The sequence below is a fragment of the Poecilia reticulata genome, chromosome 3, assembly GCF_904066995.2.
Source record: "Poecilia reticulata chromosome 3, P_reticulata-male-v2, whole genome shotgun sequence".
In the NCBI taxonomy this organism is placed as follows: Eukaryota; Metazoa; Chordata; class Actinopteri; order Cyprinodontiformes; family Poeciliidae; genus Poecilia; species Poecilia reticulata.
Window position 1 is genome coordinate 16,839,660 of NC_088832.1, and position 16,565 is coordinate 16,856,224.

The window sequence follows — 16,565 nt, forward strand, 5'->3', positions numbered from 1 at the left end:
TTTTACGTAATGAGCCAACACAAAATAACATATAACTGAAATGGAAGCAAAACTTCTCATTTCCTATTGCTCCGATACCCTCAAAGGCCAGAAACATTCAAGATCCCAAAGGCAACTCTGGAGGAGCTGCAGAGATCTTTTGCTCACGTAGCAGAATCTGTTGAAGGTACAATTATGAGGCAGCTTTTACATCGAAAATCCAACAAGCTGCTCTCACCATGAAACTACAGCCAAAAACAGGACAGAGGACAGAGCAGGGAGTAAGCAAATATGTTAATGAGGGCAAATGATGTTGACAGAAGTATAGTGGCTCATCATCAGTTGGTGCTCACTTATGCGCAATTTTGTATTGTATTATAAAGATGGATCTAATTGTTATAGCCTTTTAATGTCACCTTTTACCCACAAGTGGTCAGATGTATTCATCCAAATAACAGCTTTAAAAAAGAAAAAAAAAACATTGGTCCCAATATTTCTTTAATCATGTGTTTTAGCTCCATACTGAGATATTGCCTGCTTTTCCTGTGTCTTGGTGGATATGTATGACTTTTTGTTTCTAATTTGAACCACCCATATGAGATCACAGAAAATAATTTCAAAGCTCAAGGCAGCGCCCGCAACTTGGCACAGCACAGCATAGTCCCCTCTGTGCCGGTGAGCAATGCATAAACAATAATGGATTTTTAAAGCAGCGTGCAGTCGACCACTTCCTGTGTGAAAAAAGCATTCATAAACCTGACACATAAGAGTGACAATGGGTAGGTTAATGTTAAAGATTGCAATTTCCAACCGTGGTTTAATGGGACTAATTGGATGCTAGGAAAGACTTGAGCCTAGAGTGGGAGTTCACTTGCCTACAAGACATTATCAGAAACCATCACAATCATTCTACTGCAGCCAAAGTTGTAATGGAATGCAAACGAGAATCTTGAGCTGTTGTGCGAAGACGAAAGGGCAGATATTTAATCTCTAAAGACGTGTAAGACTAGTAGGAACATGGAATTTGTGGATGTCATGAGACAAAATGTAAAAAAAAATAAATAAATAAAATGAAATGAGGGGCACAAATAGTTTCGCACATGCTAAAACACAGAAACGCATGCAGCACTATAAAGAAGACACAGTCTTTGTCTAACAAATGCTATGTAAAACAGTGGGTCAGCATAATCGCTCCTTGGATTGAGGTGCGGGTTTTGTTCTTCGTTTGCATCTTGTCTTGATTACATTAGCTCGACTCCGTAGTCACTGAGATGCTGGAGGCTGCGTGAGAGCTGTTCACATCCTGCGCAAGTCAAGGGTTGCAAAACTACAAAGGCTCTCAGCATTTGAAGAAGCCCAGAGTTAAATGAATGTTGTTCCAAACTGTTAATGTGACAAGATAATTTATTCTTCATCCATACTCCATTTACCTAAATTGCCTGAATGCTGACACCTCCTTTTGGAAAAGGGGTTGGGGGACCAGCAATTTTGCGTGAGTGCAGTAACCGGAGTCACTTCACAAGAAGATGATGAATGTACCTTTGTCGTAAATTTGTGACAGCCCTGACAATTTTTAGAACACAATTAAAATGATGTCCAATAAGTTTTAACTGTGAACCAGTTGCCATAGTAAAACGCGGTCGGTAATTAGAAGAAAAGTTGAGCTTTATTTTTTGTTTTTTCGTCTGCCACTTTTAATATTCTAGAATAGTCAATAAAAGACGTTGAAATAACTTCCTCATTGCATTGCAGTTATTTTTATACCAATAGTAAAACTTGTTCTTGAGCCACTAATTTCCAGAGCCGAGTGCTTCTCAGTGAGGTTAACCAGCAGTGTGTTTCCATTTATAAATTCACTGACTTAAGACAGTGCACTGTGCCAGGATGGAAAAGGCCTTGATGGCTAAGACGAGAGTTGCGCCGGGGCTGCCGGCCTACTTGCTGCTGGAACTATAACTCTTTTCAGACAGTCTGCTCGACACAGCGTTGTACCTTTATTCTCTTCTATGGGAGACGTGTGAGGACAGAGTGAAGAGGAACTGATGTGCCTTTATGACAGTAACAAAGATGGTCAGAGAGCTGAATTTGAATGCATGCTGGAGCTCAATCTACAGTTTGAAAGCACTCGCTGTGATCGACTTATTCTGATACCTCCATTATTCTGCCAGCAGCGGCAGCATAATTAAGCCTTTGACATACCAAGCAAACGGTCAGTTTTCTGTCAATGAGACTCCGATTTGTCTTTTGTGGTAAGGTTGTTTTCCTCTGCTAGTACCAGGTTGTAGTGTGTACATTTAAAAATGATTAAAAAAAAGAAAACACTGAAAGACTATATCAGTTGAAAAGCTTCAAGAGCTGCTTTACCTCCTTTGCATGTGGATTCTAGGTTGTATTGTTTCTTTTATTAAATTTAGAATGATGGAACTTAGCAGAAATTCCAACAAGATCTTCTTTTGACATTTAAACATGTGCTGTAGCGCTCCCATCATACAAATTGTATCTGGTGGTAACTTTTTCCTTTTTCTGCTTTTTCCCCCCCATCTGTTAGCTATGAGTCACATGCCAGTGGATTGTGCAGTCCTGCATATATTGCCTTTTTTGTTATTAATTGTATTTCTCTTCTCCTCAAAGTTCACTTTCTTAAAAGGCTAAACAAACATCAATACTTATTAATGCAACAGAGACCGGCACAGTTTGTCCACAACTTTCAGGCAACAGTTTTAGAGCTGCTTTCTGATTACGAATTATAAGTTACAATTTTATATCAAAACTAACAAATGCAAACTTAAGCAAGGAGAACATTCATCAGAGAAGCAACCAATAGGTTTCTCCGATGAAGCATCTGGGGAGCTGTAGTAAGCTGTAGCTCAGGTGGAAGACAAGACAACTATTACTGAAGCACTCCACAAATCTGGGCTCAGTTGGAGAGTTGGAGATGGAATTTACTTTCTGCAGTTTGTCACAAACCAGGTAGGGTACAAGGGAAGTCTGTGGAGCAGGTGCTGTGGTTCAAGGAGACTAGAAGTGAAAACCCACCTTGTCAAATGTGCTTCATAGTGGTGGTAGCATCACGCTTCAAGGACGCCTTTATTAAGAAGTTAGCTAGAGTTGGCGATGAAAATGTATAAAACTAAATAAATAAGCCAGTCACAGACTAGTTTGATCCTAGTTATAGATTAATACGGTCAATTTCAGTTTGTTATGCCAGTTGGTGAAAGGGTTACTATTTAACCTCAACCATCACTGACTACTGGCAATTCCTCCTTCTGACCAAGTGTGTAGCGACAGTGGACAGTTGATCAAATCGAGTTGATAATCTTTCCTACTGAGCATGGATTTACTTTGTGTTGGTGTTAACACAAAAAAAACCCCAATAAAATACATTGAAGTAGAAGTTAGGGCAGCAGTAATTCATTTTGATTACATTGAGTTCTTTCTGCACACACTCAGGCCACGTTAAAAAAAAAAGGAGAAACATCCCAGGAGCCTTGTGCCGCTGCTCGGTGATATTTTCACTTGTGGGGTGACATGAGAATGTCTCCTTAATTTCCTAACATGAATCTGCATTTTACCACTTACTGTGTTGTGCATGTTTTAAACAGGTTTACGAGACTCCGTTCTTTGTAGCGGTGGATCATGCGAAGAAGAAAGTCGTTATCAGTATCAGAGGAACCCTTTCGCCAAAGGTGATTTTCCTTTTTTTTTTTTTTTTTTCTCTCCATTATTCATCATCATTAAGATATAGATTTTTCTTATAATGTTAAATGCTCCCACCCTCCTTAGCACCTCTAAGCTCTAACACCTTCAACAACAGGTGAAATTTTCAGATTTCACTGCAACGCTCTCAAACTCCCACACCCATCACGTAAAGAACGAGAGCGTGACTGTCCACTCTTGGAGAGAAATGTCCTACATGCTCTTATTTAAGCTTGTTGGAAGATTGCTCTGATGTTTTAAATCAGAACTGAATAGGAACTAAGAGATTTATAATGGATTTATTGTGTAACAAAGATAAAATGCTTATAGGGAGAAAAAGTATGATCAACTTGGCCTAAGATATACAGCACAAAGTAAAAACACAATGTCCTACTAGAATATTAAGGGTTTCATTAACATAAAGTTAAATAACAAGCTATATGAGCAAACACTATTGTTTTGCTAAAAAGGAGTGTTGCAAACAAACTGGCGATGAAGGACTTAAATTGTGTATTTAAAACATTTTCTGCACCCTCTGCTCATTTATGTGTGGGGATTTCTTGTGTTGCATACTTTATATTGCCTTTGCCATTGATTTGGTTATTTTTTCCTCCCCTTTTCTTTCCATTTCTTTTGTCTTGTGTGAATCAGGACGCCTTGACTGACCTGACAGGAGACTCCGAGCGTTTGCCTGTGGAGGGGCAGCATGGGACCTGGCTTGGTCACAAGGTGAGAGACTGAACATCTCCAAGGCGACTCAGACTCACTCGCTTTTTCCCTCTCTCTGTTTTCCAGTCGGGGGGTGGGGAGGGGAGGGGTCATATTAAATGACAACTGCAGAGTAATTGGTTTGGATATTGTGAAAAGAGATGAATGACTTCCTTTTCATTTTTCTCTATCTTTTTTACTGCCCTCTATCTATTGAATCCTTTTCTATTTCTCTCCAGGGAATGGTTTACTCAGCAGAATACATTAAGAAGAAATTGGAGCAGGAAATGATCTTGTCACAAGCTTTTGGAAGAGACTTGGTGCGTGACTCAATATACAGTGTAAAACATGACTGGTGCAGTAGGGATTCTGTTTAGATTGTGTGCTCACATTGACTGCTGTACCTTATTCAGAGCTTTACCAAACGTGTAAAATTACCATAAAATGAATCTTTGTGCTAAGAAGACATAATGCCAACAGCTAAAGAGGCTTGTTGTGAGAGCGGCTCTTTGTTGTGGTGATGGTGTGCGGTAGTGAGCGTAATGACTCTGTCTCCCACAGAGTAAGGGCACCATGCATTATGGGCTGGTGATAGTCGGACACTCTCTTGGCGCAGGCACTGCTGCTATTCTCTCCTTCCTGCTCAGACCTCAGTACCCCACACTCCACTGCTACTCTTATTCTCCACCTGGTGGCCTTCTAAGGTAACTCAGCCTGTTTTATTCTTTAAAAGTGAGCCCAGTTCTTTTGGAATAATTGAAGAAGTCATTAAATGCTTGAACGAGGTGGAATCGTTATGTTTATGTTTTGAAATGGAGTGCTTTTTGAAAATTTTTCTTTTAAAGAAACCATTCGCATGTCACTACTGCACAATCAACACCTCGTTTTATTTAAGTTGCTTGTTGCATCTTAATTCTAAATCTCTGAAATGTCCTCTAGAGGAGCTCAGAATCAGTCTAGATTAATGTACCGAATCTATGAAATGTTGTAATAATTGTTTAAACATTTGTGCAGAATTTGAATGTAAATATTACATATATCTAAACTAATATTTTTCATTTGATATATTTAAGAATAAATTCAAAATTAATGAGAAGCATTTGTTTGATGTTTTGTTTAAATAATCACATGTAAAATGTGAAACACTTCTGGGATCTGTAAAACCTCTGTGGGCTTCATGATTGTTTCCTGTTTTTACTTAGAAATTTTAACAATGTGAGTAGAAACGATTATCTCTATTATATTTATGTTCTGTTTAAACCTGTCAAAAAATAGTTGACGGCTTTGGAAAGAACCACCAGAGAATTGTGACCACCAACCCAAACAGGTTAACATCCTAGAAGAGCATTTAATTTTACCTCAGAGTTTATTAGATAAAGATTCTGCGGGGCTACATGTCAGTACTGTAGTAATGAAATGGACTGTGAACACGTTATGCAGTTAGATGAGTTCACTTTCAGCCTGGCTGTAGTGAGAATGGATTTTGAGGTTTTGCATGCCACAAATATGCAACGTTATCCATGCTTTTATCGATGAAAGATGCATGGTACACATTACCCTCATTGCACTGCACTGCGTCTTGCGCAGTGAACTTAGCATCGTTCAGTAGAGCAAGAATAAAGACTTCAAATGCCTCTTTAAATTTTAAATTGTGTCACTCCAGTGCTATGGGGTAATAAAAGTAAGATATGACGAAGCTCATTTTGCGCCACGTAGAACAATGTGGTGTTGGACTGTGAAACTAACCGAGATTGAAAAGCTATTTGCCCCCAAGATTTGTTCTGTTTTTCTTTTCTTTTTTTTACGATCTTACACATTTCAGATCATACTTACGTCATCATGGTCTAAAATTAAAATTAAAGTAAATACATGGGAGCTCATGGATCAGTGAGCTCCCATGTGTAATGACAGTTCTCCAAAAAAAAAAAAAAATCCAAAGTGTCTAGCCATCAGTCTGTGACACCAACCTAAGACCACTGGGGTTATGCAAGAGGACAGGGATCCTGTTGCATATGAGGATAAAGCTAATTATAGTGCACCTATGAATAGATTTAAACAAAATGACTGAAAGCCTTTGGAAGAAAAAAATTCCAATGTTGCTAATTTATAAAGTAACAAAGTAAAAGTAGTAGAAATGCATATGTGGGGCAAATACCTTTTCCACGGAGCTTTATTTCCTTTTAAGGAAGAAAATTATGTTGTTGAACATCAGAAATGCTGCAGTTTCAGTGTGGTTCAGATCAAATTCTGGATTAGCCCAAGTTCATTAAAGTTGTATTGTAAAAACACAGATAATCCCTTTGTGCATGAATTTATTCAAGTGCAACTGTTTGCAGAAGTAGGAAGTTGTTCTTTTGGCTCAGGCCCTTCCTGCTCTTCACACAACTTGTTTACGTTATTCAAGCTTCTCGTGTTGTCTCGTTTGCCCAGTGAGGATGCCATGGAGTACTCCAAAGAGTTTGTTACATCTGTGGTATTGGGAAAAGACCTCGTACCAAGGTATTTCTACTAACGAATCAAATATATTGTGATTTGTTTCCAGCTGTATTACCGCTAAAGCCTCTTGTCTTTCATAGGCTCGGCTTGTCCCAGTTGGAGGGTTTTAGAAGACACCTTCTGGAGGTCTTGCAGAAAAGTAACAAGCCAAAGGTATTTTCAGTTTTTGTAGTATAAAAGATAACTCTAACTTAACTTTGACATTTTTTTTGTCAATTAGTCCCACATAAATGCAGTTTTATCAGCCAAACTGCTTTACGAAGAAGCAATGTCAATAGTATTGACGTGAAAAGTAATATCTGTATTTTTGTGACAGTGGAGGATCATTGTGGGAGGTACCAAATGCATCCCCAAATCAGAGCTTCCAGTAGAGGATGACGATCCTCCATCTCAGCCTGCAGCGCCCCCCAGCAGTCGTCTATGGCTGCACCCCAGTGACCTCAGCATTGCCCTCTCAGCCTCCACTCCTCTCTATCCTCCTGGCAGGATCATCCATGTGGTGCACAACCATCCACCAGAGACATGGTCAGAAAACTATTCAAAAAGTCTTAAAAACAATGCAGTTCCAGTACATTTTGTGAAGATGTTGAAGATGTGCATTGGTGGACATGAGTCATGCTTCATTTTTTATTTTTTCTTAATGTTCTGTCTTTTGTAATCCAATTGTCAACTCACAAGTATGTTTGGACTGAAACATGAAGACATGCACCAGGTTTTGTAATATTTATTTAAAACTGGAGCGTTTACCGTAAATAATAATGTCCAAAACACATAAACAGTATCTAAATCCTAAACCTAAAAGTTAATCAAGAAAGTCCAGCTAAGGTCAAAGAGGAGACATGAGATATACATCAAGTCTCAGTTGTTTAATCTACACTGCCAGTGTTTGGGGCTCATGTCTCCTCTGTTGAAGGGGGAAAAAATGAATGTTCTGAATGGAGCCATAAACAAGAACTGAATTGAAACGGAGTGAAAAATCTGTCATTCTTTCAAGCTTGAAAAGCTTTTATGTCACATAAAGGACGACTGGAGATTCTTCAAAGTAAAATAAAAATGAAACAAATTGCTGAAAACATTTTTCATTGTAGAACATATCCTCAATAGACACAGCTGTTTTTGACACTTGATAACTTTTGGACATTTATGTAAATGCTCCAAGTCCATTCAGAGCATATATCGCTTTCACACAAAGATCATTTATTATGCAGATTGCAAGAACAGAGTAAGAAAAATACCCAACAAGCTTCCTTTTAGAGTTGTATGATCCAATCTTCAACACATTCCTCTGAATAGTTCTTTTTCTACATACTTGCTAAATTTCACAAACTTTTGTACTTGCCCCTTTTTTTTAGTATGTTGAGAAAATCGATATGTGTTGTGAGTTTGATGGGTTTCTGCCTCTCTAGTTGTGGACAGGAAGAGCCGACGTACTCGGCTCTGTGGGGAGACAACAAGGGGTTCAACGAGGTCATCATATCGCCGGCCATGCTGAACGAGCACATGCCCCACATGGTTATGAAGGGCCTGAACAAGGTCTGTTTCATCCTTTGCATGTTTACATTTCTCTCTAAGGGTTTTTTTCCAAATTGTCCTTCCAGGTTTGCTCTTGACTTCCAGTGCTGGGTAGTTAAATTGATGGTGAACATGTATCAGTTGCTTCTGTTTTTTTTTTTGCTACAAATGGGAGTAACTTAAGTTGTAGAATGACAGACTGTCATATACAGCAAAAGGTTGAAAATATCTACCATGTTCTTAAAACGCTGAAAAAGATCTATCAGCCTTTTAATTCCATTAAGATTATTTGGTTGCTTTCTAATATAACTGTGTCTTATGTTTTCTAGTATTGTGCATAAGAAGTGAATCCTTTAAAAGAAATTTTAAATTGATAGACGGTAGCCATTTTGCTTTTCTGATGTTTTAGTCCACATATTTTTTTTAACTGTATGCAGAAGCAGTAGAAAGTTTATAAGTTTATTGATAGGTTTATTAGTGCATGTTGATCCCTAACCCACAACTTCACCTCTTTTTTTCTTTTGTTTTTCTCTTTGTTGGTCCTCAAAGCATGGGAACTGTTCTGTCACAGTTGGTTCGTGGTCTTCTCTGGTTCTTCTAGGATGTTGAACATCCTGTTTTGATAACAAGCTGTCAATGTGTATGTCTGCATGTAAAGGATCCAAATATGGGGTTTGCACTTTTTGTGGAAACCCCATATTTGGGATTTCCACAAAACCCCAAAAACCCTGTCTGTGTATGGGTGTTGTTAATTTGATTTTGGATGTGTGTATTTGCCTTTTGTTCCCAGTTTGTGGTGTGATACGTCTGGTGTTTCAACAGGTACTGGAAACATTTTGTCCAATTTTGGAACTGGAGGAACTGGAAGTCAGTCAGTCATCATGCAACACCAGTTTGTTTATAACCTCACAAAGCAAGCTAAACCCCAGGCCTCTTCCATCTGATACTTCCTCCATCGCCCACAAACACCTGTCTGGCACTGAATCCCACACAGAAAACGAAGCTGTCTCCGTCCGTCCAACCTGCCACACTTCTCTCTCTTTTCCAGATGCCGAGTCTGTTTCTCCACCTCCTCCTTTGTCAGGGTGCACCTCTTCTTCTCAGCCGTGCTTGGTGTCTGTCGCTTCACTTTCTAACGTCTCCTCACACCCTCACTCAGCAGCTCTTCCAGCTGAAAATGATTCATGCTTACCAGCAAAAACCAAGTCTGTGCCATGCATCCATTACTCTAATGAAGGTGTGATGCCTGCCCCTCTTTTTGAAGGGCAGTCTCTGGAGTCCAACTCAACTCATACTGAAAATGATCCGCTCATCACAGAGCTCCTCGCAAATTCCAGAGGTTTGCAGTTTACAAGTGTTAAATAATCTTGCAGATTCCCTTATCTAAACTTTGTGACACTCAATATTAAAGTTATTTGTCAGTTCAAATGCCAATTTAAGCACTTAGTTTAACTGTTGCTTATTTGCGATGTGATGAAAAGGCCAGACAGCTTTGTGACTGTTTTGGTGTTGACTTTTAGGACAACTTTAGAGGAGCAGAATGACTTTTTTAAGAGAGAGACCTTCTCTTTTCTCCCACGATAAAAACAACAAAAGACCTCTCACTAGAGGAACCCCGGTGGCAGTAAAGTTGAGACTAACTTGTAAGAGTCATCCACTGCTCAGCTGCATTTTCCACATAAACCAATGGTTAAATGCACCAAGGCGTCGCAGCTTTTGTTGGGAGGGGGGGAAAAGTAGAAAGTGTGGAGATTTAACTGACAAGTTTACAAGATTTGGGCAATTAATGTTTTAAATGTGAATGAGGAAAAGCTTTGAAATTAGGTCACAAATTTAGGGTGTCATTTGTAATGTGCTTCTAACTTGTTTTAAAGACTTTTTAAAACTATGTTCTATCTTTTCTGATGACTTTTAAAAAATTAACTTTTGGTTCTTTTCCAGCCTTTCCTCTTCCACTGTACGTTCAGTCAAGAGCCTTGGTGCAAAATTTGTGACGCTTGTTCTGCAACCTAACCAGTTTTCATTGTGTTCAGAGTTTCCATGGTAATGTAATTTCTTCCTCATTAACTGCTCTTTTTTTTCCACCACTCTTGGTTAGGTTTTTCAGTCAGTGCAGCTCTTCTTTCTGGATAATTATTCCCTCATTTCATTTTAAAAAATATTCAACTTTTGCCAAGTTTTATTTCCAGAGAAAGGTGGAAAAACAAACTAATCTGTTTGTTTTTTGCTCATTTCCCACTCAGTCTACACGTTTCTTTAAAAAAAAAAAAAATACAAACTTACTTGGATTTTGTATAAACTCAGTGTTTACACTTGCATATTTAAATACTGGAAGGTGGAAAAACACTTCAAATGTTGTCGGTGTCATTTTAGAATATGAACCACTCAAACGTGCAACTACTGGGACTGCAGTACAACTTCATCATTTCTGCCGTCATTTGTCTCATTCTGCATTCAGTTACAAGTGATGCAATAGTTGTTGTTGGTCATGGATATCTGCAGTAATTTATCCCTTGCATCAATAGTACGTCATTTTTTTAAGGGTTTGATGCTGCCAAACAACATGTTGTCTTAATGGTCCCTACCCTTCTCTATAACCAAGTGACTTATTTTAATAGCATTTTAACTTACTAAATTGTATCTGTTGTATTTTACCTCTGTCGCATGTAATTTTAACATTTCATTTTTTTGTGTGTATGTTTTTTTATGTATTAATTCATTAAAGTTTACTAAACATTTGTAATCTTGGTGTTTGCTCTGTTACTACTTTGTAGAAAAAGGCATTTTATTTATTTATTTATTTATTTTAAGCACACAAGGTTTAAATATGTTTTGTTATTGTATCACAGGAGTAATGTGGGCCTCAGTTCTCCCTGAGGCATCATGTTTGCTGTGTGTGGTTAATGTCATTTTGTAAACTATCTTTTAGATTGCACTTTCATTTGTATGAACGCTAATTTTTCTTTTTCTTTTTTTTTCTTTTTAAATCGGATGCAAACATTGTGTGTAATTTTAGGGACATTTGTTGAGAGCATTTTTTTCCTGAGGGTAATCTAAAGGCTTTTTAAATACATTTTAGGATTTTTATGAGCAAGATTGTAGCTTTTATTAAAAAAGACTTAAAAGAAGTAATTTGATGAATATGCCAGTTTTTTGTGGTTGTTTTCAGAAAGTTTCTTGTCATTTCAAGTGAGAAGCTATTTTATTTCCACCCATTTTCACCTGCTTGGCCACTTTTTCACCTTCTCCGTTGCACCTCCCCCAAACCTGTCGGCATTTATCTCTGACGTGTTCTTAAGTACGCGCGTGTGTGTGTGTGTGTGTGCCTCTGTGCTTATAACAGGTTCTGGAGAACTACAATAAAGGCAAAACGGCTTTGTTGTCGGCAGCCAAGATTATGGTGAGCCCCACAGAAGTAGATCTGAACCCTGAGACTTTGTTCGTGGATGCAGCTTCTCAGGAGCCGACACCCACAACAACCCACCACCGCAGAAACAGCAGCGTTCGGTTAGTATGCCAGGCACTGTTTTAAGTGTGCTTGAGCCTTTAAGAACATGTGAAGCTAAACTTCATCCTTAGCCTGTAGCTGTAGTTTAACTATGTGGTGCTCAGAGACATACTACTGATACTAACTGCTACTTTGTTTTCTCAAATTATTGTCTGTTTGTTTAAAAAAAAAAAAAAAAAGAGAAAAACATTTGTTACGGTAAGCAAGGCATGCCAGTACTAACTCTGCACAATATGATCCCCTCTCTCTTGCACGCTTGCACGCTGTCTATCCACAGAGCAATTGTAACGTATGGTAGTATTCGATTTCCACCTCGCCCTCTCTGGTTCAGTCCTTGTCCTAAGTCAGTGTGAATTTATGATAGTAGTAATGTTTGAAATCTGATTTTACCCTTTGCATATGATGCTAATCCAAGAGCATACATGCACTACTAGCACACGCTCCATGGGTGCCTCTCATTATGCAAACCTTTATCCTTGTTTCAGATACTCCATTTAAGGAGGTTTAAAAGAAATCACAGGATATGAAATGTCCTTTCTTTGAGTTGTTTTGTCATAAAAACAACAATATCACAATATCCTCTTCATGGACACAAGGAAGCATGAGCAAAATGATCAGCACCCCTGGTCTTTTTAGTCTGATGTCTGCGTGTTTTCTTCCATCGACCTAACATGTTGCCTCGGGCACGTAGCTTGGAGAATGTAGATATAGTATCAATACTAACACCTGTTTCCCCCCCGTCTTTAACCCGCAAAGATGTTTTGACCCACTTTTATTGTCTATCCTGTGTTCTGGGTCCCCCACTCTCCTCTTGTCCTTGTCATCCCTCTCCTGCCCTCTCTTTTCCTGTCCTCCAGTTCGTGTGCCCAGTCTGAGATATCTCTGGATGGTTTCTCTGAGTGCCCTCCTCCCCCAGTTCCTGTAGTGTTGCGTGGAGCACGCGAGCGCCTTGCGGTGGAGCTGAGGGACCGTAAGGCACCGCTGGCCGTCATGGAGAGTCTCTCGGATGCAGAGTCTCTTTACAGCCTGGATTCTCGGCGTTCATCAGCGGCCTTCAGGGGCTCGCCGATGTTAGGTAGCCTACCTTTCCCGTTGGATGCCCCAATACCAGAAGAGAACCCATCTCTCAGCTCTCGTACCGAGTTGTTGGCTGCAGATTGCCTCTGCCCGGCATCGCCGGAGCACCTAGGTGAGGTTGGACCTTTCTTTACCCCACACGAGTCCAGATCCACCCCAGATTACCCTATGAGGCTGTCTCCTGCCACACCACGCTACAGTGGACCCCATTCCCCAGCCCTTTTAAATCAGTGTGTTCAGCCTTTCAAACATGAGTCTAATGCAGCTCCACCAATGGTTGGTGATGGGGATCAGATGCCTGGTGTCTACAGCCCAGGGAGCACTCCAAATGCTCCACTAAGCCCACAGATTGACTCTAGACTAATGGATAGCAAAAGAGAGGACATGGAGCTGGAGATGACACAGAAAATGTTGGGTGAAGAAACCAGTCTAGCCGTTTCTACTTCTCCACCCCAGCTAACAAATGGGAACCCCAGTCAGGCTGTGCTAGAGTTTGCACAGTACTTAGACTCTCTCTTCAGACTGGACGGCAGCAGCTCACCGCCTCTGGACCTGTCTGATGGGGAGTCAGAGTCGGGCAGGGGTTCTTTTGGACAGGGTGAATGTCTTGGAGATGGACAGCACCTGGATGATGCACAGCTGCTGGCCAGAGCAACACTCGAGCCTAACCTTGTTCCCAAGCCTCCACGCACTTTTGCCGGATCTGCTGATCCCTCTTCAGGCATATCATTGTCCCCATCCTTTCCTCTCTCATCCTCTGAGGAGCTCAACGATCTCTCGCCAAGCGAGGGTGCCATGCCAGCCATTCACTCCCTACGAACATCCAGCCCATGCCACTGTCCTGAAGAGAATACACTATCATCAATGGTTTAATATGCCCTGAAGGCTCTGTTGTGCTTTAAGTCGAGAGGTCTGGTGATTCAAACTTTCAAACATATCACAACACACGCATGGAGTGGAATGCAGTCACTCATCAGAGATCTAGTGACAGAACTTAAGGGACCAACAGGTACACCATATCCATTCTTCAGGTGTCCCCTTTGAACTCAGGGGACATTTTCACAGTATTGCAATGACAAAAAAGAAGATACCTCTCTCTGCATGCCAGGGGGCTGTGCTGCTTCACAACTGTAGCTTCACAATGCCAATCCAGAACAATATCGTCTGACCCACATGGGAACATTTCTACATTTCATCCAGTCCCTGATTTTAGCAAATGCAAAGGGAGAATCGTTAACTGAGCAGGAAATCGGAAACTAATGCTGTAGAAACGGTTAGCAAAGGCACATCATCTGGGTTGGTGTACTGGACCTCTTCCTGCATCTTCAGCAGTTCTGAAAGCTTGTACAGCTTTTATTTTGTTTAATCTTTTTTTTATTTTATCCAGAATGTGAAGATGGGACATATTTGTTTATAAACAGAAGTGAAAAAAACAATAAGAAACGTTCCTCAGGTCTACAAAGAACTGACTTGGAGAAAGAGAGTGTGTTATGTTGGTGAGAATACATGTGTCTTAAACATAAAGTGATTGTGACAGTTATTACAGATGCCTATGGATGTTTTTAGAGTCTTTTGGTTACACTTTATAATGCATGACAACTTTTTTTTATTAAGTTATTCCGATGGAGAACTTGTCACTAAGCCACTTAGATTGACATTTTGTTACTATTGCACACACATTGCTCAGTTTACCCCTTTTGCCAAAAAAGAAAAAAATAACAAATTGTCTTGCCAAATGTATTTATGAAATGTAATTTTCTATATGTTGAAGGATACTACTTTATTTAAACACAGGCTCAGTTCAATATTTCGTTTCAAGTTCTATCAGTTCCCATCTAGACTGTTACACAACAACATGTAGGCAATGTCATCCTGACATTAAAACGCTGCCATACCTTTCATGTAAAAAAAAAAATAAAAAACACAAAAAAAAACCAAGACCGCTGCACGTTGGGTTCAAACTAATAACAAATTGTCTTAAAATTGTTGTATAATTTTCTTTAAAAATCTCTTAGCAACGTGCCCAAGTCAGAGTTTGCATGCTTTATGCATTTAACGTAGCATGGCTTGTATAGAACAAGTCTTGTCATCAAGTCACAGTAAATACGCACTGAACGTGTCCAGAAATAATCACCCTGTCTCAGCCATCATCAACACAAGCTTATGAGAGGTTTAATTAGAAGTAAAAGTGGATCAGGACATCATTTTGTTTTCCTATTCTGAAGGTGCTTTCAGTTTTGGAGGTCAAAGTGTTTACTTCCCTTTAATCCGGTTCATCCTCCTTGAAGTTGGACTGAATTCACGACTGACATCAAGTTGTCTATATCACTTTGGGTGTGACAAGTTGCTCATGTTTTGCATTCTTTAGTACAGTAAATGTTTTCACATTTAACGCTATATTTAATGGTTTTATTATCCTGCAACAGATTGGTTTGATGTCGGTGTTTTCTTATCTCGGTTTTTAGGGAAGCTCTTCCTAAATGCAAGACGTTATCTATAAGCCTTTGTTCCCCTGTTTGTCAGTGGCATGTAAACATTTTGCCATGACTCGCGCACAATGTTTTTTTTTTTTTTTTACGTTTTTTAATTTTCACAAATTCTTCAAAGTGATGAGGTATGCTGCAGACCGACATTTGGTGCCATGCCACTACCAAGTCCGAGTCTCACTAGCTATCTGCACAGCTTCTTTAATGACATCTGCTGTGATCGCTCGCAGCAGACTGGTCAAGCCAGTTTAAAATTAGGCATTACCTACACCATTATGACAGTCCTGATAGACACACTACTGTTGGGCCAGACGGTTCCTTCTAGCAGCAGCTTTGTTTGCAGTTGTTCATACACTTAACTCTGCAAAAAGAAAGTACCATTTTTCCATTGTGATGTGTACAGCACTGTCTTTTATGTGTACTTATTTATGCAGATGTCTGTAAGATGAATTCCAATAGAGTCGTGTAGAGAACAACTATATAACAATAAGACTACCTGAAAAGATCAATACTGACATGTAGGAGAAAAAGAAGCTATTTATTCAGACTATTGGCAGATACAAATTCGTCTATATTGAAAAAGAAATAATTCAACTATGTCTTGTCCACGTTTACCTGGTTTGCATCCCTTCCTTTCCTGCCCCATGATGAGAATGTATTTAATCCCTTTCCCTCACTGCCCTGCCTGTAATGGAATAAACTACAAACTATGAGGAAAAAACCCACAAGTTTCTGTCATAACTATTTTATAACAGGTGCATCTCAGAAATTTAGAATGTCATAAAAGTATATTCTAAATTAAAATATTGCATAAAAAATAGATGGCCTTCTGAAAAGTGTCCTTATGCAGTGTACAATAAATTAGGACACCTTTTGCAGGAATTAATCCTGGAATAAATACATTTTTACAATAATATTCTATTTTTTGGAATGCATCTGTACATGTTACTCGTGCATTATTTTTAGAGTGTTACCGACTGCAACTTGCATCCCTAAAAGAGTTGAGATATTGGTGAACTGAATGTTATTTATCATTTAGTTCACTGGATGGTAAACTAAGATGTGCTGAAATGCAGAGGCACATGTAAACGTGTGAGTTTTGA

At 39.4% G+C, this 16,565-nt stretch overlaps 1 protein-coding gene across 2 annotated transcripts in view; it reads left to right on the forward strand.

The window, feature by feature from the left end:
* Positions 1-16,183, forward strand: part of dagla (diacylglycerol lipase, alpha) — a 39,937-nt gene extending 23,754 nt beyond the window's left edge. The window contains exons 11-21 of one of the 2 annotated variants that reach the window (XM_008405217.3): positions 3,582-3,665; positions 4,327-4,404; positions 4,623-4,703; positions 4,945-5,087; positions 6,814-6,882; positions 6,960-7,032; positions 7,196-7,404; positions 8,286-8,412; positions 11,735-11,898; positions 12,080-12,097; positions 12,757-16,183. In XM_008405217.3, coding sequence (XP_008403439.1) covers positions 3,582-3,665; positions 4,327-4,404; positions 4,623-4,703; positions 4,945-5,087; positions 6,814-6,882; positions 6,960-7,032; positions 7,196-7,404; positions 8,286-8,412; positions 11,735-11,898; positions 12,080-12,097; positions 12,757-13,849 — 2,139 coding nt within the window. In that variant the 3' untranslated portion in view covers positions 13,850-16,183. The remainder of the gene's footprint in view (positions 1-3,581; positions 3,666-4,326; positions 4,405-4,622; positions 4,704-4,944; positions 5,088-6,813; positions 6,883-6,959; positions 7,033-7,195; positions 7,405-8,285; positions 8,413-11,734; positions 11,899-12,079; positions 12,098-12,756) is intronic. The other variant, XM_008405219.3, reaches the window with a different exon arrangement.
* Positions 16,184-16,565: the final 382 nt, after the last annotated feature.